We start from the raw sequence: 27,846 nt of genomic DNA, 5'->3' as shown, positions 1-27,846 counted from the left end.
CACACCTATATGACCGGGAGTCAGCTTCCCAGACAGGTTTGCTAATCACAGTCACTCAAGTATTTCAGCTCCTCCAATTTTTCGTTATAAATTTATTACTAACGGCCCGTCGTGGGGTACCTGGCTGGTTTAGTTGGTGGAGCATTCAACTCCTGATCTGAGGGTTGTAAGCTTGAGCCCCATGTTAGGTGTAGAGATTACTTTAAAATAAAATCTTTAGCCTGGGTGGCTCAGTGGGTTAAGGCCTCTGCCTTCGGCTCAGGTCATGATCCCAGGGTCCTGGGATCGAGTCCCGCATCGGGCTCTCTGCTCAGTGGGGAGCCTGCTTCCTCCTCTCTCTCTGCCTGCCTCTCTGCCTACTTGTGATCTCTGTCTGTCAAATAAATAAAATCTTAAAAAAAAATAAATAAAATCTTTAAGAGAAGAAAAAAGAGGGGCACCTCAGCTCAGCTGGCTAAGCGTCTGACTCAATTTCATCTCAGGTCATGATCTCAGGGTTGTGGGACTGAGTCTCACACCGGGCCCCGTGCTCAGCGTGGTCTACTGGAAATTGTCTCTCCCTCTGCCCATTCCCAGGCTCATGGGCATAGTCTCTCTCTCCAAATGAATACATAAAATCTTTAAAAAAGAAGAAAGACACATCTCACCTCTGCCACTTATTGGGCAAATCATTTAACTAAGACTCCCTAACTTCATTTGTAAATGAAAGTGTTGTAAGGATTAGAGAAAGTGGATTTAGATACCTTGCACAAATTTTGCCCCTTGGTAAGCACTCTTAAGTATTATATTAGTATTATTATATTAGTTTTATTCTTATTATATTAGTATTATTAGTAGTGTTAATAATTATAAAGTATTATATTAGTATCATAGCACGTTATAATTACTTGTCTACATCTCTCCCTCCACTACAGAGTAAATTCCTTGAGGGCAAAAAATTTACCTTTGTATCCCCAGCATCTAGCACAACAGTGCTGGGCACATAGTAAACTTTTAACAAAAGTCTATGAAATGCACAAACATGCACATGTTTGCCTTTCCAATGATGGTCTGTCCCAGGAAGGGAAAGAACTTGTCATGGGCTTCTCTTCTTTCACAGCAGCCATTATGGTTGTTGCACAAATCCATAAGCATTTTCAAAGTACACTTAATTGGACCAATACATTCTTCTTATTGGGGTGGAAAAGTCTGAAGACCTAGGTTCTAGCCCCCCTTCACTCCCTTACTGAGATGTTGGGCATACTAGCTAAGCAAACTAGGCTTGTTTTCTACAAAATGAGGAAATTCTGCAGGTTATCGTAAGGATGAAACAAGACAGAGTCCCCATATATAGGTAGAATATAACTAAGAAGAAGAAAAAAAGAATATAACTAAGAGATATAATGGAAACACATTCATATCAGGCTTTATGGTTTGCAGGAAAATGGTTCAGCTTCCTGTACATCCCACTCCAGGATAGAATAAAACAATACCATGATTATGCTGTCTTTTATGTTCTTCACAAATCTTTTGGAAAAACCTGTTTGTTTTTTATTTAAGTAATCTCTACACCCAATGTGGGGCTTGAACTGATGACTCCGAGATCAAGAGTCCCATACTCTTTCAACTGAGCCAGCCAGTGGCCCCAAACCTGGTTTTGATATTCAAAATAGAAAACACTGCCTTGTCCTACCCCACCCAGTGCAATCAGTGAGCAACAAATGTTTAGGGGCTACTTCTCTACCTGTGAACCTGTAGCATGGCTTCACTAGGATAAAAAGTGCCAAATTTCCTCTTGATTTTCTTACAAAGTTAAGTCAAAGACAAGGCCACAAATTGGACAATCTTTTTTCAAAGGAAAACAGTGTTCTTAATTTAAACCAAGACCAACTAAATGCATTGCTTAGAGAACTATGTTCTATTTAGAAGAGTTTCCTGGTGATCTTAAATTAATCAGAAAACTTTACTTTATTCCAGCCTCCCTCTAAATTCTTCAACATTTATTAGTCTACTTATCTAACTTGGTAATTTACTAAGCATGGTATACTGAGCATAATGGAATCTTTGTTTATAGATTCAAGACCACTTGGCAGCGATACTTGAGAGAGGACTCGAGCAGCAGATGAGTGGTTGAGTTAGATAAACATTAAGATCGCCTTCACATCTCACAATCTGGGAATTGAACAACTAGTTGTACTTTCACTTATGAAAGCGAACATCAATCATCACTGGCCAGTATCAAAGTGTGAACTAATATTGAGCCAAGAGCAAAAGAGAATATTGGTTAAGACTACAGGCACTGAAGCCAAATTGTCAAGATTTATATCTTATCTCTGTGTCACGTGCTAACTCTGTGACTTTGAACAAGTTACTTTTCTGCCTCAGTTTCCTCATGTATAAAAGTGGAATAAAAGTACCTATTTCGTAGGGTTGTATGAGCATTAAGAGTTAATACTTCTTGGGGTGCCTGGGTGGCTCAGTGGGTTAAGCCTCTGCCTTCAGCTCAGGTCATGATCTCAGGATCCTGAGATCGAGCCCCATATCGGGCTCTCTGCTTAGCGGGGAGCCTGCTTCCCCCCTTCTCTCTCCGCCTGCCTCTCTGCCTACTTGTGGTCTCTGTCTATCAAATAAATAAATAAAATCTTAAAAAAAAAAAGAGTTAAAAAAAAAAAGAGTTAGTACTAGTACTTCTTAACACACTTGAACAGTGCCTGACACATAGTAGGTACTCAAAAGTGTGAGTTATTCTGTATGTTTAATATATGTCCAAATACTGGGAGCTGCCTGTGGAGTATTGCATTAAAGACTTAAAACCTTTTAAGGTAGGTCGTAGCTCACTGTAAAGGAGTAGGGGCACCTGGGTGGTTCAGTCAGTTGAGTGTCCAACTCTTGATTTCAGTTCAGGTCATGATCTCAGGGTTATGAGATCGAGTCCCGCATTGGGATCCATACCCAATATGGAGTCTGTTTGAGAGTCTTTCTCTCCCTCTTCCTTTGTCCCCACTTCCCACCCCTTAAGTGCTCCCTCTAAAATAAGTAATAAAATCTTCCTAAAAATAAATAAAGATGAGGGGCACCTGGGTGGCTCAGAGGGTTATGCCTCTGCCTTCAGCTCAGGTCATGGTCTTGGGGTCCTGAGATCAAGCCCCACATCAGGCTCTCTACTCAGCAGGGAGCCTGCTTCCCCCTCTCTCTGCCTGCCTCTCTGCCTACTTGTGATCTCTCTCTGTGTGTTAAATAAATGAAAATCTTAAAAAAAAAAAAAAGGTAAAAAATAAAGATGAGGAAACAAGTTCTTGGAGGATGAGTACCTTACCTAAAGTCAGTGCCTTAGAGTTTGAATCCAGACCCCTCTGCCTCCCAACTTGTTTGGCTTCCATCAAAGCATCCTGCTTCCTCCATATGCCAAAATTGAGCACATACAAAAATGAGTTGAATTTACACTAATCCGAAATATATCCCATAAACTGCCTTTGGGAACAATCCTTGATACCTGCTCCTTTTTCATTCTTGGGGCATCTGGTTAGCTCAGTCAGTGAAGCATCTACCTTCAGCTCAGGTCATGATCCCAGAGTCCCAGGATCGAGCCCCATGTTGGGCTCCCTGCTCAGCAAGGAGTCTGCTTCTCCCTCTCCCTCTGCCCCTACCCCTGGCTCCTTCTCTCTCTTGCTCACTCTCTCTGTCAAATAAATAAATAAAATCTTTAAAAAAAATCCTCATTCTTTTTTTTTTTAACTTATTTATTTGGCAGACAGATCACAAGTAGGCAGAGAGGCAGGCAGAGAGAGAGGAAGAAGCAGGCTCCCTGCTGAGCAGAGAGTCCGATGTGGGGCTTGATCCCAGGACCCTGGGATCATGACCTGAGCCAAAGGCAGAGGCTTTAACCCACTGAGCCACCCAGGCACCCCAAAAATCCTCATTCTTAAGATAGGACAGAAATAACTCCACTAAATGTTCATTTAATTATGGATTACTTATACCATGACCATGCAAATGATGAGTGACATTCAAACAGCTAAATAAAATCCGCTAAAATGGTGAACCTTCCTTAGCCTGTGTCTTGAGTTAAATCCTACTGTTCTTACAAAGAACTATGAAATGCTGCCCATTATGATTATCCTGCTGGTTCTTTTCTGAGTTATTAAGCTCCTTGTCTACCACTCCTCTAAGTGTCATCTCCACTGCTACACAATGCTACTCAGTGTGCATGTCTTGCCATTCCAAAACAGTAACCTCTGAGCTCCTGCAATCTCAAAAGTATCTTATCCAGGAGTAAATATAACTAGCATTCAACAGCTGTTTGACACTTTGGGTTTGAATGATCCAAAGCAGCTATTAAACAACGTGGTTTTTCCATTCTTCAAGAGCAGTCCAGTAAAAGATGTGAAAGAACCTGAAGGAAGCCTGAAAGACCAAAAGAAGGAAGTCAAAGAAGGACTAGCTATGAGGAACTTTTGAGTATTTAAGAAAAAAAAAAAAAAAAAAAAGAGGGGGAGAAGCCAAAGTGAAGCCTTAAGAAACAAGGAATCTGGCAAGAGAAAATCAGAATTAAGAGAGGGAATGGTGAGGGGGAGCCAGACAATATTTAGAGTTTGAAATGAAAGGGCAATTCTAGAATTAAGGTGGGTTTGGATCCGAAGTCTTACCACGTTTCTCTGGCTAAAGAGCTTGGGTGGCAATTTGTGGGTGGCCCACACTTAAGAACACACACACACACACACACACAAAACTGGACACAGATACAAGTGGTGAGAAGTGTCATGCAGCAGGGAGTGGCAAGAGTCAATCCCAAATGCAGTCATTTGGGTACAATGTGCCCTTCAGAGAGGGCATGGTGACAGCATGGGCTAATTTACAGAGCCGCCAGGGCAATAACTCAGAAAGCAATACTGTCTTCTCACAACAAAATGAGGCAGCCCCAGAATGTTTCATGGTGGTAAAAAGCTGCATTACAGCACACTGAGATCCCGGAACCAATGAAAGGAGACGAGTTTACCAAAACGAGTCTTGACAGAGTACGTTTCTGGCAAATACATTATTATGCACTCATTCTACTCTTGTCCTGGAGAAACTATTTAGTTTCCTTATATGGCCCTTCTCTTCAGCACTCTCCTGTAAAATAACTAATGTCTTCTTAGAGAAACAAAGATAGAAAAGAAATAGAACTGTTCTACTCGCCCCCCCACCCCGCCCCTCCCTTTTCAGGGAGCTGCATAGAGGCAGAGATCCTTGAGAGTGTCAGAGAACTACCTAGTTTTTGAAATCAGTTTTTAAACAACTGAAATTATTTCTGCCAGAGAAATCTGTGTTGATGGAGGAAGAGAAGGGAAATACTGCAATTGTCTTCACTGGCTGCCAGAATGAAACAGCCTTGTTTTAACGGTGACATTTTTCTCTAATCCCACTAAAACTTTAATTTTAATAGTACCAGAACTAAGATACAATGTGCATGCATGGGTAGAAAGACTCACTACATGACATACCAACTCAAAGAAAATGCCAGCTGCCCTCTTAGATGACAATCAACTTCTAATGTCACTCCTCTTCTTAAAATTCTTCAGTTGGCCCTTAGTCTTCAAATAAAATCCCAACTCCTCAGCAGGACCCCAGTCTCATTTCTCAATATATTTCCCTCTTACTCCCAAAGTCTGCCATCCATTTCCACCCACAGTCATGCTCCTCTGCCTAGAAAATCTTTTTCATTCCTCTTTGCTTTGTCAAATCCTACTTACCCTTCAAATACCTGCTTAGCTTTCTCTCTTCTAGAAAGAATGTCCACCCTCCTGAGGTCTCAGAGAGGCCTGTGCTTATTTGTCACTGCATTCTACCATAGGACGTTATATCATTTTACTGGCTTGTCTCTTCCACTAGATCCTGTGGACAAGCATAGGACTCTACTATACCCCTTGTGCCCAGCTCAGAGGCCTGACATATAGTAGATACACATAAATGTTTTCATGAATAGTATATACAGTTAAGGAATCTCACTTTCTTTCAAAAGAAAGGTATCTACTCTGGAAACTGTTTCATAAAATAGGGCAATTATCAGGGCGCCTGGGTGGCTCAGTGGGTTAAGCCTCTGCCTTCAGCTCAGGTCAGGATCTCAGGGTCCTGGGATCGAGCCCCACATCAGGCTCTCTGCTCAGCAGGGAGCCTGCTTCCTCCTCTCTCTCTGCCTGCTGTCTGCCTACTTGTGATCTCTCTCTGTCAAAAAAATAAATCTTTAAAAAAATAAAATAAAATAGGGCAATTATCATCATCTCCCTTTGATCACATTTACAGCCAGAATGATGACCCTGAAAGAGTCTAACCTCTGGTTCATATCCTTGACAACATTTCAGAAAGCTGGTAGCTGCTGACATCATTTCTCACATCAGGAAGGAAGCCACCATTTGGAAAGCACCTATGTGCTACCACATTTTTTTTTTTTTAAGATTTTATTTACTTATTTGACACAGAGAGAGAGAGAGCAAGAGAGGGAACACAAGCAGGGGTAGTGGGAGAGGAAGAAGCAGGCTTCCTGCTGAGCAGGGAGCCCCATGCGGGGCTCAACGCAGGGCTCGATCCCAAGACCCTGCGATCATGACCTGAGCTGAAGGCAGACGCTGAACAACTAAGCCACCCAGGTGCCCCGTGCTACCACCTGTATACCAAATTTATGCTACTTAAATACATATTTTTTCAGTCTTGACAAATCCAGAGCTCCTTGTTTTAGCTCTATTTTGACAAGAACCTGAGGCTTAGAAATGTGCCCAAGGTCACATGGCTAGCAAGTGATGAAGCCAAACAAATACAGTGTGCAAGATCAGGACTACATTTTCTCCGAAACGAACTAAAAATTGAGTCTGGCTGAAACTAAGAGTTCCCATGGGGCTGAAAAAATGATGAAGGCAGCAAATAACTTGTTCATCTCAGACTACGGGGTGTGCAATTTTAACAATATAAACTGGAAACCAGCCTTGTCTCCATTCAGAGTTGAGGTGACTGCACACTGCGGCTGTCCTGTTGAGTAACCGCCCCAGCAGACATTCAGTTTGAAGTACTGTTTTAACACAGCTTCTCAAATTTATTTAACTCCTGTGGAGAACACAGTAGAGTTTTGCATAAAAAGGAAAAAAAAAGGCCACCACTTCACTCCTTCCTAAGCCTTGTAGACAGGTCAGAGGTTAGGCAGCAGACTGGATATGGTGATCACAGGATTTGCATCATTTCAAAGGGGGAACTCCGACCACCACCAAGAATTTTCCAATTCAAAATTGAGTTTTATTAGAGATCACAGCATAATAATTAAAAAAAAAAACTAGACTGCTTTTTCTTTAATTTTCCATTCTTATTTAGAAAAAGGACTGGAGGCAATGACAAAAATAACCACCTAAAAGAGAAAAAACTCTCCAGAGGTTTTTTTGGTAAAGATAAGGCTTTCCATCCTTTTACATTTTAAAAAGAAAGGGCTATGGAATATGTCAACCTTTACTCTGCTTGCTATACAAAACCTCTGCCTTCTCAAGTCCTAGACGTAATGCCAGGACTCATCTCCCAAACTTCTGGTCTCAATCAAGTCCACACGGTGCCTGGCCGGAAAGCCCCGGGTGACGGCTGCTAAAGACGTTCACGTTAATCCAAGGTCAGTCGAAGTCCTAACTTTAAACAGCAGACGGCTGACTGCATCACGACATACGCAGGCTAAGTCAGACATCCCTCGTCTGTCAGTCGTGAGCCACGCCAGCAGCCGAGCCTGTGTTCCTTTGCCCGGAACTCACTGTGCAGGATTCACTACCACACCACCTCCATCCACTGAGCTCACTATCCAGCCATAATGGAAACTGCTCAAAAGTTATCACAGGACTAGATGATTTTCCATAAGTAACAAATGAAAATGTTTTACTCGCTGTTTAGTCCTAACAACTCAGTCTCTCCATCTTTTCTTGGCTAGCTTGTATTTTTAGGCAAATGGGAGGGTTAAAAATACAGATGAGCAATATCTGTATAAAAATGTGTGCTTTATCTCTTCCTCATTACATTCCTGGAAAATTGCTGTTTCTGAACATTCAGGTTCCTCAAGAAGGAGAAATTTTTCTTGTCTATTGTACCCTGCACGTGGAAAGGGACTTCTCTTTCCAGCCTCCACTTCATTGGCTGGTGTTCACTCTCCAGGTACTGAGATTGGGAGCGGGAAGAAGACAAAGCTCAAAACAGTGTAAAGCGCGCCCTGCGTCAGCAACATGGCCAGGCCTCCACTGCCATCAGGGTGGACACTAAGTCATTTCTGGTGGAGTCGAATACATCATCATATTTCTATTTGTGCTCTGCCTGAGGCTTTTCCCTACCTACTAATTGCGAGTGAAGGTCCAGAGAGCTTTTGTGAAAGGGGGAGAACACAAGCAATGTGCTGGTCTGGAGCCAGGAGTCGGTGTACTTTCTAACAGAGGAAGAGAGGATTAGAGGATTACAGGGAGATTTTTGTTTCAGCCTTTAGTCCAACCAAGATTTAAAAGACTTACAGAAAATGGCTTCACACAGAAGTACGGTAGTGGGGAAGGGATTATACAGGGAGTGGTAAACACGTCCTGTAAAATTCAGGGATAAATGAAGACCCACACAAGTCCACAGAATGCAAAAGAACACGGAGGAATACTTCCTGAGCCATAAGTGCTCAGAGCACAGGGTGTGTAGGGTCCAATGAATTAGCAACTAAATGGCTTCAGTGATAATTCTGAAACCTGTTCCAATTTATTTTTGGAGTGGATTCTTCTCCAGAACAGGTCAAAGATTGCGCTTAAGAAAATGTCCTTAGAACATAACAGCTTCTTAAATATTCTTTTGCCTCTTGCTTCCAGGTGCTTTCCCTTTGGTTAAAAACCAGAAACAGTATAAACCTCACAGGATGGAAGAAGTCTTTTGATATAGGCAAGGTCAGGCACAGGATGAACTTACACAGTAAGTGAGAGTCTGTCTGTCTTGGTCTTCTCCTCTGACCACTCCATGTCTCTGACTTAACTGAGATGGCAGTTCACTTCCTCTGGAAGAAGCCTGTAATGGATACTTGTCTGTTGGCTTTGCCCAGAGCAGCAGTCCCTTTCTTTGGGCCCTTTCGTTCTTCTTTGGGTTCTTTCTTCACAGTCATAGTGGAGGGTCTGTGTACGGAGGAGGTCTTCATCTTAAGATCCTCTTCACTATCTGTGCAGGATTCACTCTCGTAGACTTTTTCAGTCACTGGCAGAATAAGGAAAAAATGGGATAGGAATGGGTCGAGTCATTTAGAACACTACAATTAAGAGAATGAGATGTCGGGTGCCTGGGTGGCTCAGTGTTTGGGCCTCTGCCTTCAGCTCAGGTCGTGGTCTCAGGGTCCTGGAATCGAGCCCCACATTGGGCTCTCTGCTCAGCGGGGAGCCTGCTTCCCTCTCTCTCTCTCTGCCTGCCTCTGCCTACTTGTAATCTCCGTCAAATAAATAAATTAATCTTAAAAAAAAAAAAGAAAGAGAGAATGAGATGTCTTATTCCCTCTGGTTCCCTCAGATCCTCTGATCAAGGCAGGTGTGTTCACCTAGTCCTGAAGCTTTCTTCCACTGGGAGATCACATCTGGCCACAGGCGGGAAGTCTGTATCCTGAGCTCACACAGACTCTAGCTGGGGCTCAGAATCAACATTCAACATTAATGTGTCATGTTACGTCCTATGCCTTTTAATGGGCCCTTATCATTTGATTACCCAAATTCTGCATTTGGGTCCTTAGTCAATGCTAGCTAACTTCCTAAACTCTGCACTGGAACTGTCTGTATCTCAAACACCTACTTCTATCTCCGTGCTTTGACTAACTTCTTCATCCTCACTTCCCTGACCCAATAGTGTCTACCTATTTCCATTGTTGGTTTCCCTAGCCCTAATCTCTGCTCTATTTGCCAGTCCCCATCCTGTCCAACAAGGCTCACAGTTAGACCCTCCTGGCTAGCTCTATCCTGGTATCATTCATTCTGCATATCCTAAGTACAAAGAAATGTAGATTACTCAGCTGTTCAGTTCTTAGCCCCGAATGACTGAAGACTTAGTAGTGGTCTCCATCATGACGATAACTGCCTCAAGTGACAAACTTCATCGTTTTAAGTAAGGACAGTGATAAAATGAGAAACAAAGTTACCAATTCTCTTAACTTCCTATCAGCCGAAGGCATATTTTGCCTTCTCTTATACCAATAATATTCACTGATCTCTTCCCAATGGAAACTTTGAAAAGTGAGCAGTAAGTACAAAGCAGCTGAAAAGAGCACAGGCACAGGCACTAACTTCTGACAACGATGTCACAGAGCTGATGAGCGTCTCTTCAGTATTACTGAGGTGCACAAACCAAACACGAGAAACAGCACAATGCCACCCTCCTGTGACTAGAGAGAGCTGCAGCAGCTGTATAACCAGCTGTATGACCGTCTAAATTCTTTCTCAGTCTTCCTGGTTGAAGCAGGAGGGTGAAGAGAAACAGTAAAGGAAAACCTCTCCTCTTCACTGAACACAGTAACCTAATATGATAATAAAAGTACAAGCGATTGAAGTGAAAGGTATTTTTCCCATTAAAGAATAATAATTTATATTTTTTAAAGATTTTATTTATTTATTTGACAACAGAGATCACAAGTAGGCAGAGAGGCAGGCGGGGGGGTGGAGTGGGGGAAGCAGACTCACCGCTAAGCAGAGAGCCTGATGTGGGGCTTGATCCCAGGACCCTGAGATCATAACCTAAGCCGAAGGCAGAGGCTTAACCCACTGAGCCACCCAGGTGCCCCAAGAACAATAATAGTTTTAAGCACTTAATTACTGATTATTCTTTCTAATAAAATATATTAGTCAAACCGTTCCAAAGGCAGTGGCTTTGAAATCAAACAGATTTGCATTCTACCATCTGGTCTGCCACTGACATGTTCTCAAACTTTTGGTGTGCATCAGGATCCCCTGCAGGGCTTGTTCAAACAGATTACTAGGCTCAATTTCCAGTTTCAGATTCAGTAAATCAGGGATAGACCTGAGAATTTGCTTTTCTAACATGTTCCCAGGGAATGCTAGTCTGCTGACCGACCACACTTTGACAATCAGTGTTCTTTCCTCCCCTGTAAAATGGGGATAACACCACCTCACAGAAGGTACAGATGCACCTGGTAATCTTGGGCAAGTACCCACCCATGCTATTTTTTTCCCCTTACAATGGGAAAGCCATGCTGGAGGTCAACTGGCTGTGGCCAGTGGAGCATCCCTTCTCCACAGCCATCTAATGCCATTGAGGTTGCATAATTAATGGTTCCTCCTTAAGAACTCCTAGGATTTGTCATTACTTTCAAGAGCCTAGAATTCACTTTGCTGATTCCTGTCAACTTAAAGGCTAAAAACACTGATAAGCTTTAAACATATATATTAAGTGTTCTCAAAGGCCTTACTACTCAATTGTACTCCACAGACAAGTGCATTAGAATCTCCCATGAGTTTACTAGAAATGCAGAATTTCAGGTCCTGCCTGAGGGCTTACTGAATCACAATTTGATTTTTAGCAAGGTCCTCAGGTAATGCATATACTCAGCCAAGTTTGAGAAATGTTACTCTAAGATACTTAGGGAATTCCCATGGCATACCTATTAGTTCAACAATTATGATCCCTGAATACCACCACCATCTCATAAGCAAATTGAAAAGCATTATGTAACTGGATTATTGGAACAAACTTATGAGCTCCTATTTACTCAATATCTCAAATTAGGAAAGTCTGAAGAGTCACATGCAGATCTAAAAAAGAAACAACTTACTATTAGTTGGTGGTATAAGACTTGCTCCTTCATAAGCTATATTTTGTATTGTTCAAATGGCAGGTCTATAATATTGAACTCCAACATCAATTAGCTCATTATTTCATTACTTATTACTGAAACCACTGGTTGTCTCATTGCCAATTCTCTGCAATGCACTGCTTGAGGGAGTTAACCAGTCAGGGCAACACCAACAAAATTTCTTAAGCAGCACCCTTGGTATATCTCGAGAGCTATAAGAAGGATTTCTATATTCAAAGCTGTAGTTATTTCGAACTATAGGACAAAGGAGATTTCAATATAAAAAATACAGAACCTTTATTTTAACTGAGTAACATGCAACTGTTCTGACCCACCAAGTTTACATGGACAACATCAGAATTATTATTCTCTACTCAAATAATGTTTTGCTCTTAGAAATCCATCTCATCTAGAAGTCTACCCCAAACTTATCTCAGGGGCTCAACTCCCCAGTTTCTGCAGCAAACTCAAAGAAAGAGAAAGACCAGTTTTTAAAACCCCTATACCAGCTCTGATCCAGCACAGGATCGGGCAAACCCCCTGTGCTGGTACACTGGAAGAGTCCAAAAAGAGAAAGGAAAACACAACTCCTTTGTTGGTAACAAGAGCCAAGATTCATTAGGTTGAGCTTGGACTAAAAACCTAAAAAAAAAAAAAAGTGCTATGAGAGCAGTTTTCACTGCTGCATCCAAGGCTCTTAATAGTCCTGTCTGGAGACAGGAGTACAAAAAACCCACATCCCATACCTGGCCCAAACGTGAGTGCTGTGTTTTGAACAAAGCAATAGGTAATTAGCCACAAACTCCCAGTGAATGCTCACAATGATATATCTGACATTTTCTTCTGGGGAAGAAGGAGGAAAAAACTAGCGGTGATGCTTTTGCCCTCTTGAATTTAAAAGAAAAAAAAAAGAATAAGAACTTCAACAGTAAATATATATCTCATCAATAGTCAAACCAAAATGCTTAACAGTACACTATTAAAAGACTGAAAGCAAACAAAACAAAACAGAACAAAAATCAAAAAAACAACCCTTCTCAAAGTCTGGAATTCATAGGCTCACAAAAAATTCTGGCACTGAAAAGACAAATTTCCACATGTAAGGAATTTTATTCCCCGATCATATGCTACAATTAAAATGGTACAGGCCTTTTCAGAAGAGTGGGAGGTGAGGAACAATGAGATAGCGTTCACACTAGTTCTAACAACCACATATCATAGGAAAAGTGGATTCTTCAGAGATGATCAATCTTTTTAAGATCAAAGTTTGAACCAGAAAAGGAAAATCAAGAAAGGGAAAAAAATACTTCTTTAAGAGAGCAAGTGCTGCAGGAAGGGAGAAACTACAATTACGGGCTATCCAACTAACAAGGGGTTTACAAACCTAAGCCCGCAACTCTTTCTAAACACAAAAGGGCAGCACCAGGACTAGAGCATCCCCTCGGGCTTCAAGCGTGAAAGCACCACAGAAGCATGGGTCAACTGTGGAAGGGGAGGGCAAGGTTAAACAATGGCTGAAGGAATCAACCTATAACTCAAAACCTAAATTCTCATTCCCCTCTAGGTCACCATAGAAAGCACGTGCTTTTATCTAACATGACTTACCAACAGGCAATATAAAGGAAGTGATGTGGATTAGTCAAACCCCTCTGTAGAACAAATGGGACAAAATACCAAGATTCTTACACTCTCTTCAGAGTCTAAGCATCTGTGGGGGCTTCTTTTCCACTGTTTAAATGTATAAAACAACCCCTATAAAAAACCAAAAGTTTCTCATGTCTGTAACATTTTAAGTTAGTATTATGGTTTCCACCTTGAAAGTGTGTTGTTGTTGTTGTTTTTAAGATTTATTTATTTATTTGAGAGAGAGACAGACAGACATGGAGAGTGAGCAAGTGCAAGCAGGGGAAAGGGCAGAAGGGAAAGAATCTCAAGCAGACTCTCCACTAAACAGGGAACCTGAAGCCAGGCTTGATCTTATGACCCTGAGATCATGACCTGAGCCAAAATCAAGAGTCAGATGCTCAACCAACTGAGCCGCCCAGGTGCCCCGAGAGTGTTTTTAAATATTACCTCACCTGTATCTTAACAAAGCCACATACAGGCAAAAATGGGTATTTTACATCCATTCCATAGATCAAGAAACCCCCACCAGAGGTGATGTGACTTTCATCTAAGATCTCAAAGCACATTCCTACAGCATATGGCCCAAAGAAGCACCCATGATCTGACTTTAGTTGTAGTCTTCTCTATACTCTGCTACTCCGAGTGTGCACCAGACAAGCAGCCCAGTCTCACTTGGGGGTGAGTCATGTGCTCACCCATCTTTTATCACACACTTGAGTGTGTGAGGTGCCCTGCTCTGTAAGTGATTATGAAGCCTCTCTATGGTAATAATTCTAATTCTAGATTTGGAGCCAAAAATGCTTCTTACCTATGCAGCCTTCCTCATCTACAAAGGTTTTCGATTTCAGCACCCGCTTTCGTTTTCTTTTTTCTCCACTTGAGCTCTAAAAGATCAAGAAAGATTAGAGGTTACAACAATGAATCTACAGAGAAAAGTAACAAAAGTTTCTACAACAATTGCCCTCCAATATTCCATGATGACAAAAAGTTGAAGGAGGAACTCTACCCGTTTCCTTTTAGGGACCAGTCCTACCACACAGACAAGTTACGTTCTTGTATAGGCAAGCTGTTTATGAGATAAAAAGTAGCACATTCAGCCAAGAACTGTGTTTATTCAGTCAACAAACTTTGTTGAGTAGTGCAGGCACCATGGTTAAAAAGACCAATAGGACAAGGACCTTAGTCAAGATGAGAGACAAGGAAAACAGACCACTGCAATCCAATGTGGTAAGAAGGCCTTTAACAGAGGGGCTGTGGCAGACATTGTGGGAGCACAAAGGGAAGGCCCCTAAACCAGATGAGAAGTTTCCATGGCATCCCCACTTGCTGGGGATACTTGCTATTTTATATTTTAAAGGTTTACTTATTTATTTGAGAGAGAGAGCAAGAGATGGAGGGGAAGAGGGAAGGGCAGAGGGAGAGGGAGAAGCAGATTCCCTGCTGAGCAGGGAGCCTGATGTTGGGCTCAAGCCCAGGACCCCGGACCCAGACGCTCAACCAACTGAGTCATCCAGGTGCCCCCAATACTTGTTTTTTTTAGACTTGACACTGCAACATTGCCTCCATCTAATTTAGTCTCACACAGGTATTACTAATACCAATGTCCTTTTATCTCCACTGGTCTTTCTCCTTAGCTAATGAAAAAATTAGTGCAAAATTTAAATGACAGTCTTAATATAATGAATTAAGGAAAACTAAAGTCATAAAGGGAAAAAAAAACTTGTTAGCACCCTTCTCCTCAACTCTTCATTATCTACATAGATAGATGTAGACAAGGTGCAACTGAAGATCATTCAAAACTGTATTTCCCCATTTGTTGCCAGCTTTCCTCACCTTGCCCTTTTCCAGAAGAGTTTCTGAAGAGCAACAAATGTGTATAATTGTTTGTTCTACTCTATTTTCCCACAGTTTGCTCTGATGCAGGCAACACCTTATTTTGTACAATTCCAACAGAAGTTGGGTAGCACAGCAGCCCTGATGCTGGAGGTCAGAAAAACAAAACTACTCCCAGGCCTGACCTCTGCAAAATTCCTAAGACTTTGCGCCTATCACTAAACTCTCGCTTCAGGTGAGGAGAGGGAATGCCCAGTCTGTAGTAACTACAGGAGAGCAGAATGAGAAAAGAGCCATCTACTGGTATCTGTGAACTGTACAGCAGCAACCGATGCAGCACAGGAGTTTCAGGTCCTTGGGAGATAAAGGACAGATGGAAAGGCAACCGTCCCAGTAAAGCCTTACCTTGACAGAAGGAGGTTCTGGTTCAGTCTTCGGCACTGGTTCAGGAGGTGGAGAAGGAGGAGGAGGAGGTGGGGATGGTGACTCAGCTTCATAATCCCCAGGAGAGTCTGGTATGACTGAAATAATGAAACAAGCTTAGATAAGAGAATTGTGGCACTATTTGGTACAACGCCCTCTCCAGTGGCTTTTTAAACTTTCATGTCCAACACAGGACATTTTGCAAGCAGTAATTCATGACAACCACAGGCTCTGCAGTTAAATATCTTTAAAATATACATTTTCTTGGGGTGCCTAGGTGGCTCAGTTGGTTGAGTGTCCAATTCTTGGTTTCAGTTCAGGTCCTGATCTGAGGGTTGTGGGATCAAGCCCTGTGTCAGGCTCTGTGCTCAGTGGGGAGTCTGCTTAAAGATCTCTCTCCCTCTGCCCCTTCCCCTGATCACTCTCTGCCTCCTTCTCTCTCTGGAATAGATAGATAAATCTTTTAAAAAATAGACATTTTCTTAATTTTATACAAAGAAAAAGCAAAGAATTTTTTAAAAGATTTTATTTATTTATTTGACAGAGAGAGACAGTGAGAGAAGGAACACAAGAAGGGGGAGTGGGAGAGGGAGAAGCAGGCTTCCCACTGAGCAGGGTGCCAATGCGGGGCTTGATCCCAGGACCTTGGGATCATGACCTGAGCTGAAGGCAGACACTTAATGATGGAGCCACTCAGCTGCCCCAAGAATTAAGAATTATTAAAGCTGGAATATACCTTAGAGATCATCTTTGCTAAACTTTTTATTTGACAGGAAAGTCAGGATATAAAGTTGTTTTATAAATATCTACTGATCATCCACCACGTGTCACGTATTCATTCCACTTACAATTGTTTCCTTTATCCTCACAGCAACCCTAAGAGACAAATATTATTTTTTTTTTGGCAAATATTATGATTCACACATTACAGTTGAGTAAAAAGAGACTCATAGAGGTTAATGAACTTGCCAAGGTCATGGAGCTTACAACTGAAACAGGAAGCTTTCAACCCCAGTCAGTCTGATGCCACAGCCTTACAATGCCAACTATCCTGTGTTGCCTCAGCATTCAGGGCAGACATTTTCTTTTAAAATTAAGTGGATATAATTCTCAGATTATAGCAAATGTTCCATGCCAGAATCTTTGTGACTGTGATGTAAGGATTATTTGCAATCACCTATAGATGTTTGTTAGACTGAAATTTTCCAGCTGACCTTAAGAGCATAAACTTTGAAGGAAAAACTACTTTGAAACAGTCACAATTATAGCTCTAACAACTAAGACTTGCTTAGTATTATACAGGGCCGCTATTTCTAGTGATTGCCCGTTGATGAGGTTTGTTTCACTACAGTGAGATCAGCAGGAAAGAACACTTTTGGGAAAGCAATATTGCTCTGGAAGTGGAATCACCCAAGAAGAGAGCATCACCGGAGGGATCCCATCATTCCTGAACAATCCCAGAAACAGTGGTCTTGTATAAGGCTCATGAGGGAGGAAGTGAAAATCCTCAGCTGACCTATTGCTTAATCATCACAAAGAAACTGCTGGTAAAAAGACTGGATAGCTGCTTAGCCTCACCTGCTCCCTGAACCTCCTGGCTGTATTCAAATTCTTAGCACAAGTCTTGGATCTGAAATTCTCCCAACTGATTAGGTCAGTGTTAAAAATCATGACAGTGGAGGGTTGAAGGCCAAATGACCTAAAGATGTGAAGCAAAACAAGAGCCAGAACGAAACAATAAATTATACACTTCAGTATGAAATGGGTCCCAAAACTTTATAAGTCTGGGAAACAAGAGTCAGAAACATGAGGAAAGTAGTCCAGCCAGTAACCCAGCTCTGGGAGGCTAGAACATGACAGGAGCTCAAGTAAGCAAAAGTCAAACCATAGAACCAGGCTCCCATTTTTCTGAAGGTATAGCAACTAAGAAAGCTGTGTCACGTGTTTTTCACAGGCAGGAGGAAACTTTACACAGCAAGAAAGCCAAACAAAAGGAATTTTGAGTACTCATAGTAATAAATTTAGGAGTTTTAATCCTATTTCTACTTCGGCAACCATGAAAACATTTAATCCTAGTGCCATCCTCTTAAGACCCCTCTCACTGCACTGTATGGAATTGTTTAACTAGATCCCCCCCACCCCACACCCCGACTCTAACCTCCAGAGAGGCACAGACATCACAATTTCCCTGGCACTGAACACAAATAACAGTACTTTTTAATAAAGGAAAACAGTCATTTTCTGAACTACATTTGGGTTGAGCGGCTTCTAGGTCAAGGAAGAGTGAGCATATGCCTCCCTCTCCCTTCCACATCCCCCCAAAGAGAATGATTACAACGATGACAAAGGAATTAAATGCTGTAAACCTGCCCCTCCACCCCCATCATACCAGGGAAGAGAAAAGAAAAGGGAGCAAGCCAAGAACTTGTAATGAATAAGATTTTTCAACAAATCCCCCAAAGATGGAAGGCAGATGGGAGAAAGTTGACAAGAGAAGCATCAATCAATTAGATGAGTCAGACAGGAGTGGTTACTATCTATTACAAAACTTCTATTTTATCTGGTTTTTCAAATTGTGTATCACTTTATTTTAAAAAATGTTTTAAGTAAAATATTTTAAGAAAGGAAGGATAGAGAAAACAACTAGAATTTTCTGGACTTTACAAACATTAATCATTCATTCTTACAATAATCCCACAAAATCCCTATTCCTATTATTTGTTTTATTTTTTTTTAAGATTTTATTTATTTATTTGACAGACAGAGATCACAAGTAGGCAGAGAGGCAGGCAGAGAGAGAGGGGAAGAGAAGCAGGCTTCCCGCTGAGCGGAGAGCCAGATGCGGGGCTCGATCCCAGGACTCTGGGATCATGACCTAAGCTGAAGGCAGAGGCTTTAACCCACTGAGCCACCCAGGCGCCCCTCCTATTATTTGTTTTAAAAAAATCTGTCCACATTCATATGCTAGAATCCATGTCTGCCTACTTTAGTCTTTACTATCAAAGCAAGCATTCCCCCTTGATTTATTTTTAGTGACATAAGCATAAGCAACGTTTCATACATTGGTGTATTTTTTTTTAATTATTTTTATTTATTTATTTGACAGAGAGAGACAAAGGTAGAGAAGGAACATAGCAGAGGGAGTGAAAGAAGGAGAAGCAGGCCCCCCGCGGAGCAGAGAGCCCAATGCAGGGCTTGATCCCAGGACCCTGGGATCATGACATGAGCTGAAGGCAGATGCTTAACAACTGAGCCACCCAGGCGCCCTTACACTGGTGTATTTTAAATATATGTAATGACTTTGCAACTCTTCAGATAAAAGACACTCAAACAGTGAAATGTAGCACTTATCCCAGGAAAACAACCTTTGTTGGTGCAGAATAAGAACTGTGGTAAAACTAATTTCAGTGATGTAACCACTGTTTAATCACAGAGTTCTATGGCAGAGAGAGGTAATTAGAAATCCTGGAAATCATTCATAGCTTCCTAGGAAATTTTTTAAACTACCTATCTTAACCTAAAAAGGGGAGGGGTCATTTGCTTAACATTCTCCATAAGCAATCTGCAAAAACTGAAAATGTTAGCAAAAACTCAAACATATCAATTAAAACTATTTCTTCCTAGCAATGTAGACATTACTCTTAATGTGATTTCTTTCTGGGTCTGGCCTTTTCTTGCTTTACAGAGTATGCAGAACTGCTGAACATGCTCAAGACTCTGCCAGAAAGAGAAACAAAGGAAAAGTCCCTCGAGTACAGATTTAAAGATATGAAGTTGAACAGAATTTTCTGAGAAAAGACTTACTACTGTTAAACACTTATTGAACACCTCTATAAAAAACATAGGGTGAATAGTAAGAAAAGCTGCTATGTTAAGCACTGTCCTGGCACTGCTGATATGTCTTATTTGATGTTCATAAAAAACCCACACAGTGTGTGGTAACATCTCCAATTTAGAGATGGAGAAACAAAGAAGTGGAGAAATTAAATAATCTGCCTAAAGTCGCACAGTAAGTGGCAGAGGTAAGACTTAAATTCAGTTCTGTTTGACTCCAAAGTCCCTGCCATTTCCTCCACTCCTGTTGCTCATCTGCTAATTTCCAGCGAAAGGCAGCATCCTGAATAACCTATATTGGTAATAAAATGGTAATAGGTTAGAGATGCTGTGAAGGTTTAAATTAAAGCTTGTTGGCTTTGAGACAAAGAAAAAATTCAGGAATAAAAAGGAAAAGGTTTATAAATTTAGTCAGATGCTAAAAATTGTTTTTACTAGGTAAAAAATCTGAGAGCCTCTCATCTAGATTATCCATTACTATAGGTTGTCCACCTCTTTTCACATTTCTTCTCGCTTCTTTCCAGACTAATAACCCCACTCATATTTCTAATCACCCACAGGTATTGTTTTTGTGGGATAAGGATCAGAACTACAGAGAATATTTCAAAAGTATGTAACGAGTGCTCAATCAACCACAGTAAACCCTTGACTTAGAGCAGACTCCTTCACTAAACTATCGAGTTTACCTTTTCAAAGTACATTAGGCTGATGGCTTGAAAGGCTCTTTCAGAATCTTCCCCAAGTCCTCTCCTGGTTGGAAATACGGAAGACTAATCCAATTAGCACATATTCCTGTTACATCCTAATTATTTTCCCAAGTGTCTGCATGGAGTTGCCTCTATTTCTCAATTCTTTACTGGTCAGAATGTTCCTTAATGGTTCTTGTTTCATCTACATGCTTGGGTATCCTCCTTTCAGTAGTCTTGGTCAAAACATTTTGATAAATGACATGGAATGAGTATACAGCAACTGCCCCTCTAGGATGCTCACAATGCCCTATCCCTACCCACTCGAATCATTAAAAAAACCGCAGCTCTGGTGGGCACTATACCTCTCATGGGGTATCAGAGGCCACAAACTGCAACGTAAGCCTGGCTGTTAGGATCTAAATCCATGGAAGAGTCAAAGATGTGCCTCTACCATAGACAGATTTAATTTCCTTCTACAATTTCCTGGGTCTGTTCATTTCTTTTACACTACGATCATCTGTTTATATAATTTGCTTTTTCACTCAATTGTACATGTGCAGTTGCTGAGTTGTTTTGGGGGAACCTCTGTTGTCATTTTCAGTTCTTCTCATAGCAGTTTCAGGTAAGAGTAGAGTCTAGCAAGTTTATTTTGTCCTTCAACAGCAGAATAGATTCCTTTCTCTTTGTTATTCTCCTTTAATCTCTTCTAGCATCAGTCTGTTTGTGCTGAATTCCTTTGGACTCTATCTCCCTAGTCCCCTCAAAATGTTTTATACTCAGTATGGCAAAAATTCATGGAGAACTGATTTCGGAAATTCAAGCTTTTCACCACTATTCTCAAAACAGGGTAGAAGTCATCTGGTATATGAGTTCAACCAAGGCATCTTTCTCTTTAACAGCCTCCTCTTTCTATACACCTTCATTTACACATTTACACTCTTTGGGAAGAGATTTTGCCTCTTAGAGTATCTGATATTATTTGAAGAGGCACATTAATTTTCCAGGTAAGAATCTTGCCCTTGGGGCACCTGGGTGGCTCAATGGGTTAAAAAAAAAAAAAAAAAAAAGAATCTTGCCCTTATTCTGTTGATCTCACAACAGTGCCCACAGCCTAAAACTGAAAGGGTCTATGGCATTGTTCCCTTTCAACAATGATACTATAGATTCTTAATCTTGGCATGGCTTTATTTTCATGGTGTGGAACACCACCATGCCACCAACAGCCTTGATGCCTACAATATTACCCGTTTTAAAAGAGTCACATGAAGGTAGCCAAAGGAATATCTCCACTTCATTTTTTAAAAAGAGAAGCTCTTTGATAATATATATAATAGTAACGCTTATTCTTTTTCTTTTATGTTTGTTATTTTGGCACATTACCAGAAGATGATGGTTCTCGTCAAAAGGTTAAAGCAGACTTTAGTGGTGCTATGTCTCTTAACACTAGGATTGCTATTGTCATTGTGACTTGTAATAAATTACTTTTTAACTCCTTAAGCATAGTAAGAATTGACCCATGTTACTGACTAAATATCTGTGTTCCCCCAAAATTCATATGCTGAAGATCTAATCCCTAAGGTGATAGTATCTGGAGGTGAGGCCTCTGGGAGGTAGTTAATGGAATGAGATTATTGTCCTTGTATAAAACACAAGAGAGACGATTTCTCTCTCTACCACGCGAGGATATGGTAAGAAAGTATCCCACAAATTAGGAAGAGAGCTCCCACCAGGAACCACACACATCAGGCAGTGCCTTAATTTTGGACTTCTCAGTCTTCACAACTGTGAGAAACAAATTTGTCTTGTTTAAGCCATCGAGTGTATGATATTTTTGTTATAGCAGCCTGAGACAATCCGACCAGCCAAAAGTTAACAGCGATGCCCACCTTCATCTTCACTGCTATCAGACTCAGGAAGTTTGATTCGTCTCCTCTTTTTCTTCATATTTTCAGTTTCTTTTGTCTCATCATCAGATAACTCCACTTGCTTCCCCCTGTCGGCATCCAGGAATAATTTAAGCATGTTACACAAAATAAAAATGAAAGTATTTATATGCTACTATCAGTCTTGTTTCATAAATCATGATCTTAATTCCAGAGGATAGAAGAGTCAAAGTAGACCAGTAAAGGTTCTTTTTTAAGGATACTCTGCTAACTGACCACAACTAAGTCACTCCATGGGGTGACTAGAATTAAACATTTTTCTAGCTCTTTATATTGATCATTGTAAGCTACTTACCAGCTCATCAAGAATCATTACAAATTCCTACAAATTCCTTCTTACTTTTCCTATTGGCTTTTCAATGATTCAACAAGCACTGAATAAGCAGCTACTAAGTAGAGGCTCTTTGCTAAACACTGAGGATGAAAGGTGAAAAAAATACTATTTTCAAGAAGCTCTGGCAGAAGAAATAGATATAAACACCACCAAATACAAGATAATATGATAGATATGACTGCACAATTAAAATGTTATGGGACAAGACACTTACTTGAAAACTGAAAGCTAAGTGGAAGTTTATCAGATATAAAAAGGCAGACAAAGATATTAAAGAGAATAAAACAAATATTTCAAAGAGAAAATATGGGCAAAGGCATAGACATAAGACCTTAATGTGATTCTAATGACATAATAAAAAAACCTAGACTCCATCTTGTCATTAGCTAGCTCCTCTGGATACTCTACCACACTACTCAAATATGTATAAGATATAGTTTTTAATCTTCATTATTTCTTATATAACTTTAAATATCAACTTATTTTTCTACCTCAAGCTAGAAAAAAATTAAACCCCAAAGAGTAGAAAGAATTAATAAAGAGCAGAAATCAATGAAATAAAATAGAAAAAAAATTAACAAAGCCAAAGGTTGCTATTTTGGGGCAAAAGATTAATAAAATTAATAAACCCTTTTATAAGCCTGATTTAAAAAAAGACAAAACTACATATTACCAATATTAGGAATGAAAGAATAAATGAATCTGTAGTGATAAGTACAGATTCTATAGATACTCAAAGAATAAGACTATTACCAGGAACTTTATGCCAATAAACTCAACAACTTAGATGAAATAAATTCCTCTAAAAATATAACCAAAATTGGGGCACCTGCAGAGCTCAGTCAGTTAAGTGTCTGCCTTTGGCTCAGGTCATGATCCCAGGATCCTGGGATCAAGTCCTGCATCAAGGAGTCTGCTTCTCCCTCTGCCTGGCCCCACCTCTGTCAAATGAATAAAATCTTAAAAAAAATTTTTTTAAATATATATATATATATATATATAAACAAAAACTGACCCAACAAGAACAAGAAAATTTAAATAGCTCTATTTAAAGAAACCAAATTAATAAAATGAACCTTTCCACAAAGAAAACTCTGGGTTTGGATTTGCTGGTGAATTTTATCAAACCTTTAAGGAAAAAAAAAATAATAATACATGTATTAGGGGCGCCTGGGTGGCTCAGTGGGTTAAGCCTCTGCCTTCGGCTCAGGTCATGATCTCAGGGTCCTGGGATCGAGCCCCACATCGGGCTCTCTGCTCAGCAGGGAGCCTGCTTCCCCCTCTCTCTCTGTCTCTCTGCCTACTTATGGTCTCTGTCTGTCAAATAAATAAATAAAATCTTTAAAAAAAAAAATACATGTATTACACAAACTCTCTGAGAAAACAGAAGGAAACAACTCCTGACTAATTTTATGAAGTTAGCATAACTTAGATACTGAAATCTGATAAAGACATTAACAGAAAAGAAAATGGCTGATCTACAGCCCTCACAGATGCAGCAGCAAAAAAAACCTTATAATACTAGCCAACAGAATCTAACAATTTATAAAAAGGATAACGTCTTATGACCAAAGTGAGGTTCATCCCAAGAATGCAAGGTTAGTTTAACATTTAAAAACCAATCAAGGGAAAAAAAAAACCCTCCAATCAAGGTAAATTCACCATATTAACAGAAACATCAAATGATCATCTCAATAAATGCAGAAAATGCATCTGTCAAAATTCAGCACACATTCATAAAAAACCTCCAGAAACTAGGAACAGAAAAAGTTTGCCTCCATCTAGTAAAGGACATCTACTAAAAACATACAGTTAACATCATACTTGGTAATGAAATATCAAATGCATTCCTGGCTATAACCATCAACAATGAGTGTCTTACTGATGGGCTAGGGACATTTTAACCCACGCACATCACATATTCTTGGGGATAAGGCCCACTGGACAGAGCCTTGACCCTCTGAAACTTCAGCATTTTGTTGATGTTTTCTACTAGAGTAGCCCCAGCCTTGCTACAAAAGTCAAGTATTTCTGGGCCTATCAGTGCTGACAGTGTCTTTAGAATTTCTTTCAACAGACTAATTCCTACCAACTATGAGGTAGTGTCTCAAATTCCTGGATCCATTTTTAACAGCTTGTGTGCTTTTTATTTTCTTTTCTAATTACATTTTACCACTTGAAAAATAAACTCATTGATATAAAAAGAAAACAAAGAACTTTTTCTCTTAAATTTGACTGGAAACAGTAACCCCTCGCTTGGCAATCTGAAGTGAAAACAGACACAGAGACACAATCAGGCATACTTATGCCATGTCCACAAACTACAAATGAAGTAAAGAAAAAAAGATAATCAATTTAGATTGATGGGGCCCAAAAAACTGGCTTTGGGCTCTAAATCACCTAAACTGGCTGATTCCACAGTTCTCTTTCACTAGATAAGCTACTGAACTTCTCTCTCTCTTCATTTTGGTTATACAGCTATATCCCTGAGGCATTAAGTAGGATTTAGTACTCAACTAAAAACTGCCTGCTGTCAATAAGCCCAAACAGACCTTCTCACCCCCAGCAGAGACACTCTTCCCCCACAGGCAACAAAATTTTCCTACCTTTTTTTTTCCCTCTGCTGCATCTTAACAGGCTCTGCTTTTTTGCTGGATTTCTTCAGGCCTGTAGGGGCTGCCAGCTTTGGTTCAGTGACAGACACTGGAGGTTGCTCCACTATTTTTTCTTCTTTCACTGCTTGTTCTGAATCCAAATTGACTTTAAGTTTATCTACAAATACAGCATAGCAGATGATATATAACCTCATCATGCAATATTAATCTATCATTCCTCTGACACTCTACTAAGTGCCAAATAATTTATTAGGAGCGGGGGCTAAAGGGATAAAAAAACAGTCCCTGTGCTAATAGAACTCAGGGTCTAGTCAGAGAACACGTCTCCTTTCCAACTACCACTCTAGCTCTGTTTTCATTTCTGCCTCTTGCTAATCCCTCATTATATCACAGCCCACAGGCCAAATAATAGTAAAAGCAAGGCTTACAAAAAGCAAATACAACTCTATGAGCTAACATCTTTCTCATTTATTAGATGGGAAAATTAAGAGTCTGAGGGATAAAAGATGTTTCCCAAGAGTACACAGCTTACAAACAGTGACAACAGAAATTTGTACCAAGATCCTATTTTCTATTATATTCTATCTTCTTAAACATGGATACTCTTATCATCTCACTACTACTATCTTAATGATATAATTAAAAGGTTTTAAAATTTATATATTTTTTAAATCTTTACACCAAATGTGGGGCTCGAACTCAACAATCCCAAGATCAAGAGTTACATGCCCTTCCCACTGAGCCAGCCAGATGCCCCTTAATGATATAATTAAAAGACTACTTTGGAATCAGAAAAGGTTGAGTCATACTGTTTTACTCTGGGTAAGTTACCTAAAAGTCAGTCTTCTCTAGAAAAACTGAAGTAATATTTATGAGACTATTGAAAGGACTAAAAGGGATTAGTATGTGAGGTTATATGACTTACCCAAGGTAACATTGATAGAAAAAGTTAAGAGTCAAGATTTGAACCCAAGTCAGTTTGTTTAACTCCTCAAAATCCTTACCTCTTTCCTTACACCAAACTGAAAAACACAAAAACTACTATGCTGTGCAGAGGACTAAGAAATGCAAGCAAGGTGGGCCAAGCCTTCTGAGAAATTATAGAAGAATATCCTTTGTGCTATATATAGTAATATTTTTTTTCAAAAGAAGTCACAAAATACTCTCAGAAAGCTGTAAACATCCTGAGGCTCTTCAATAAGTGGCTTTGGTTATATGCTGTAGAACAGCTCAAGCCAGCTATAATGTAGAAAAAAAACAACTGATATCTTAGCCTTGGCCATTACACACAGCTTAGGATAAGAATTTGTAAGTAAAGTATATTATGTGAAAGAACAGATGACAGATAAAAGTATAACATGCAATCCGTTTATGTTTCATTTTCTGAAGACTTCACTGAGAATTCGGAATGGTGGAATCCACTAGAGAATTGCAGCGTTCTCTCCTGCCTTCTTTTTTTTTTTTTTTTAAATTTTATTTATTTATTTGACAGAGATCACAAGTAGTCAGAGAGGCAGGCAGAGAGAGAGAGGGGGCAGCAGGCTCTGTGCTGAGCAGAGAGCCCGATGTGGGGCTCAATCCCAGGACCCTGAGATCACGACCTGAGCTGAAGGCAGAGGCTTAACCCACTGAGCCACCCAGGTGCCCCTCTCCTGCCTTCTTAAAACTGCTGTTCTCAAGTATCGGAACTGCTCAAACTTTTCCACCAAATTGTAAAGGAGAGTAAACATGCTTCTCCACGGGGTCCAGAGTCAGTAACTGACCCTCAAAAAGTGAGTTCGCATGTATATCCTTAAAGTTTATGCAAATTTTGCATTTTGTTACAGAATTTATATCATATTGACAGCAACTCTTTTAAAATTATTTTTTAAAAAAGTATTTCCTACCTCCCTCTTGGGGTAAGAAAAGAGAGGCTATTGCATAGAGTCTACCAATTTCAGGAAACTGATCTTAATTAAAATACCAGTGACCAAACAGACTTCAGCATCCAGTTTTTTACTCTGTCTTGATTTCACAGTATTTGAGGAACTCCTAATTCATTTACATGTGCAGCTACAATTGGCCAATTACCTGGTAAAGAGGCAGTTCACTGCAACATTTTCAGACTACTGTTAAGGAAAATTTAATCACATTTTTTTCCTTTCTATCTGAATGATCAAGTCATTTGTATCATTTGCTATTAAAAGCATCTCCTTTTTATACTCAAGAAAATACGAAACACCTTTACAGGATACAGATGACTTCTTAATTTTGTCACCAATGCTGTAATTTTTTTCACATATAAAGCATTAAGGTTCTTGTTAAGGAAGTAATTCACATACCAGAAAATTCACCCATTTAAAGTGTAAAATTTCATGGTTTTTATCTGTGCAAACATCACCACTATCTAATTTTAGAACATTTCATCACCCCAAAAAAGGAACCCTGTACCCGTTAGCAGTCACTCCCCAATCCCAACCCAGCCCACGACAATAATCTACTAATATTCTACATTCTCTCTTGATCTTGATCGATTTGCCTATTCTGGACATCTTGTATAAACAGAATTACATAATATGTGGCCTTTCCTGTCTAGCTTCTTTCATTTCCCATGTTTCAAGTTTCATCCATGTTATAGTATAGGTCGATTCCTTTTTTATGGCTCAATAATATTCTATTGTGGGACGCCTGGGTGGCTCAGTCAGTTGAGCATCTGACTTCAGCTCAGGTTGTCATCTTGGGATCCTGAGATTAAACCCTACATTGGTCTCCCTGCTCAGCAGGG

The 27,846-nt window shown here is 40.1% G+C and overlaps 1 protein-coding gene across 2 annotated transcripts in view; it reads right to left on the bottom strand.

The window, feature by feature from the left end:
- Window positions 1-7,224: 7,224 nt before the first annotated feature.
- POLD3 (DNA polymerase delta 3, accessory subunit) overlaps window positions 7,225-27,846 on the bottom strand; it is a 47,433-nt gene continuing 26,811 nt past the window's right edge. For both annotated transcript variants that reach the window (XM_080815493.1, XM_080815494.1), the window contains 5 exons: window positions 25,074-25,239; window positions 22,077-22,183; window positions 15,650-15,765; window positions 14,220-14,295; window positions 7,225-9,192 (listed from right to left, as the gene is read on the bottom strand). In XM_080815493.1, coding sequence (XP_080671619.1) covers window positions 8,990-9,192; window positions 14,220-14,295; window positions 15,650-15,765; window positions 22,077-22,183; window positions 25,074-25,239 — 668 coding nt within the window. In that variant the 3' untranslated portion in view covers window positions 7,225-8,989. The remainder of the gene's footprint in view (window positions 9,193-14,219; window positions 14,296-15,649; window positions 15,766-22,076; window positions 22,184-25,073; window positions 25,240-27,846) is intronic.

Source organism: Martes martes (assembly GCF_963455335.1).
Source record: "Martes martes genome assembly, chromosome: 10".
Taxonomy (NCBI): Eukaryota; Metazoa; Chordata; class Mammalia; order Carnivora; family Mustelidae; genus Martes; species Martes martes.
This window is presented reverse-complemented; position numbering and strand designations above follow the sequence as displayed.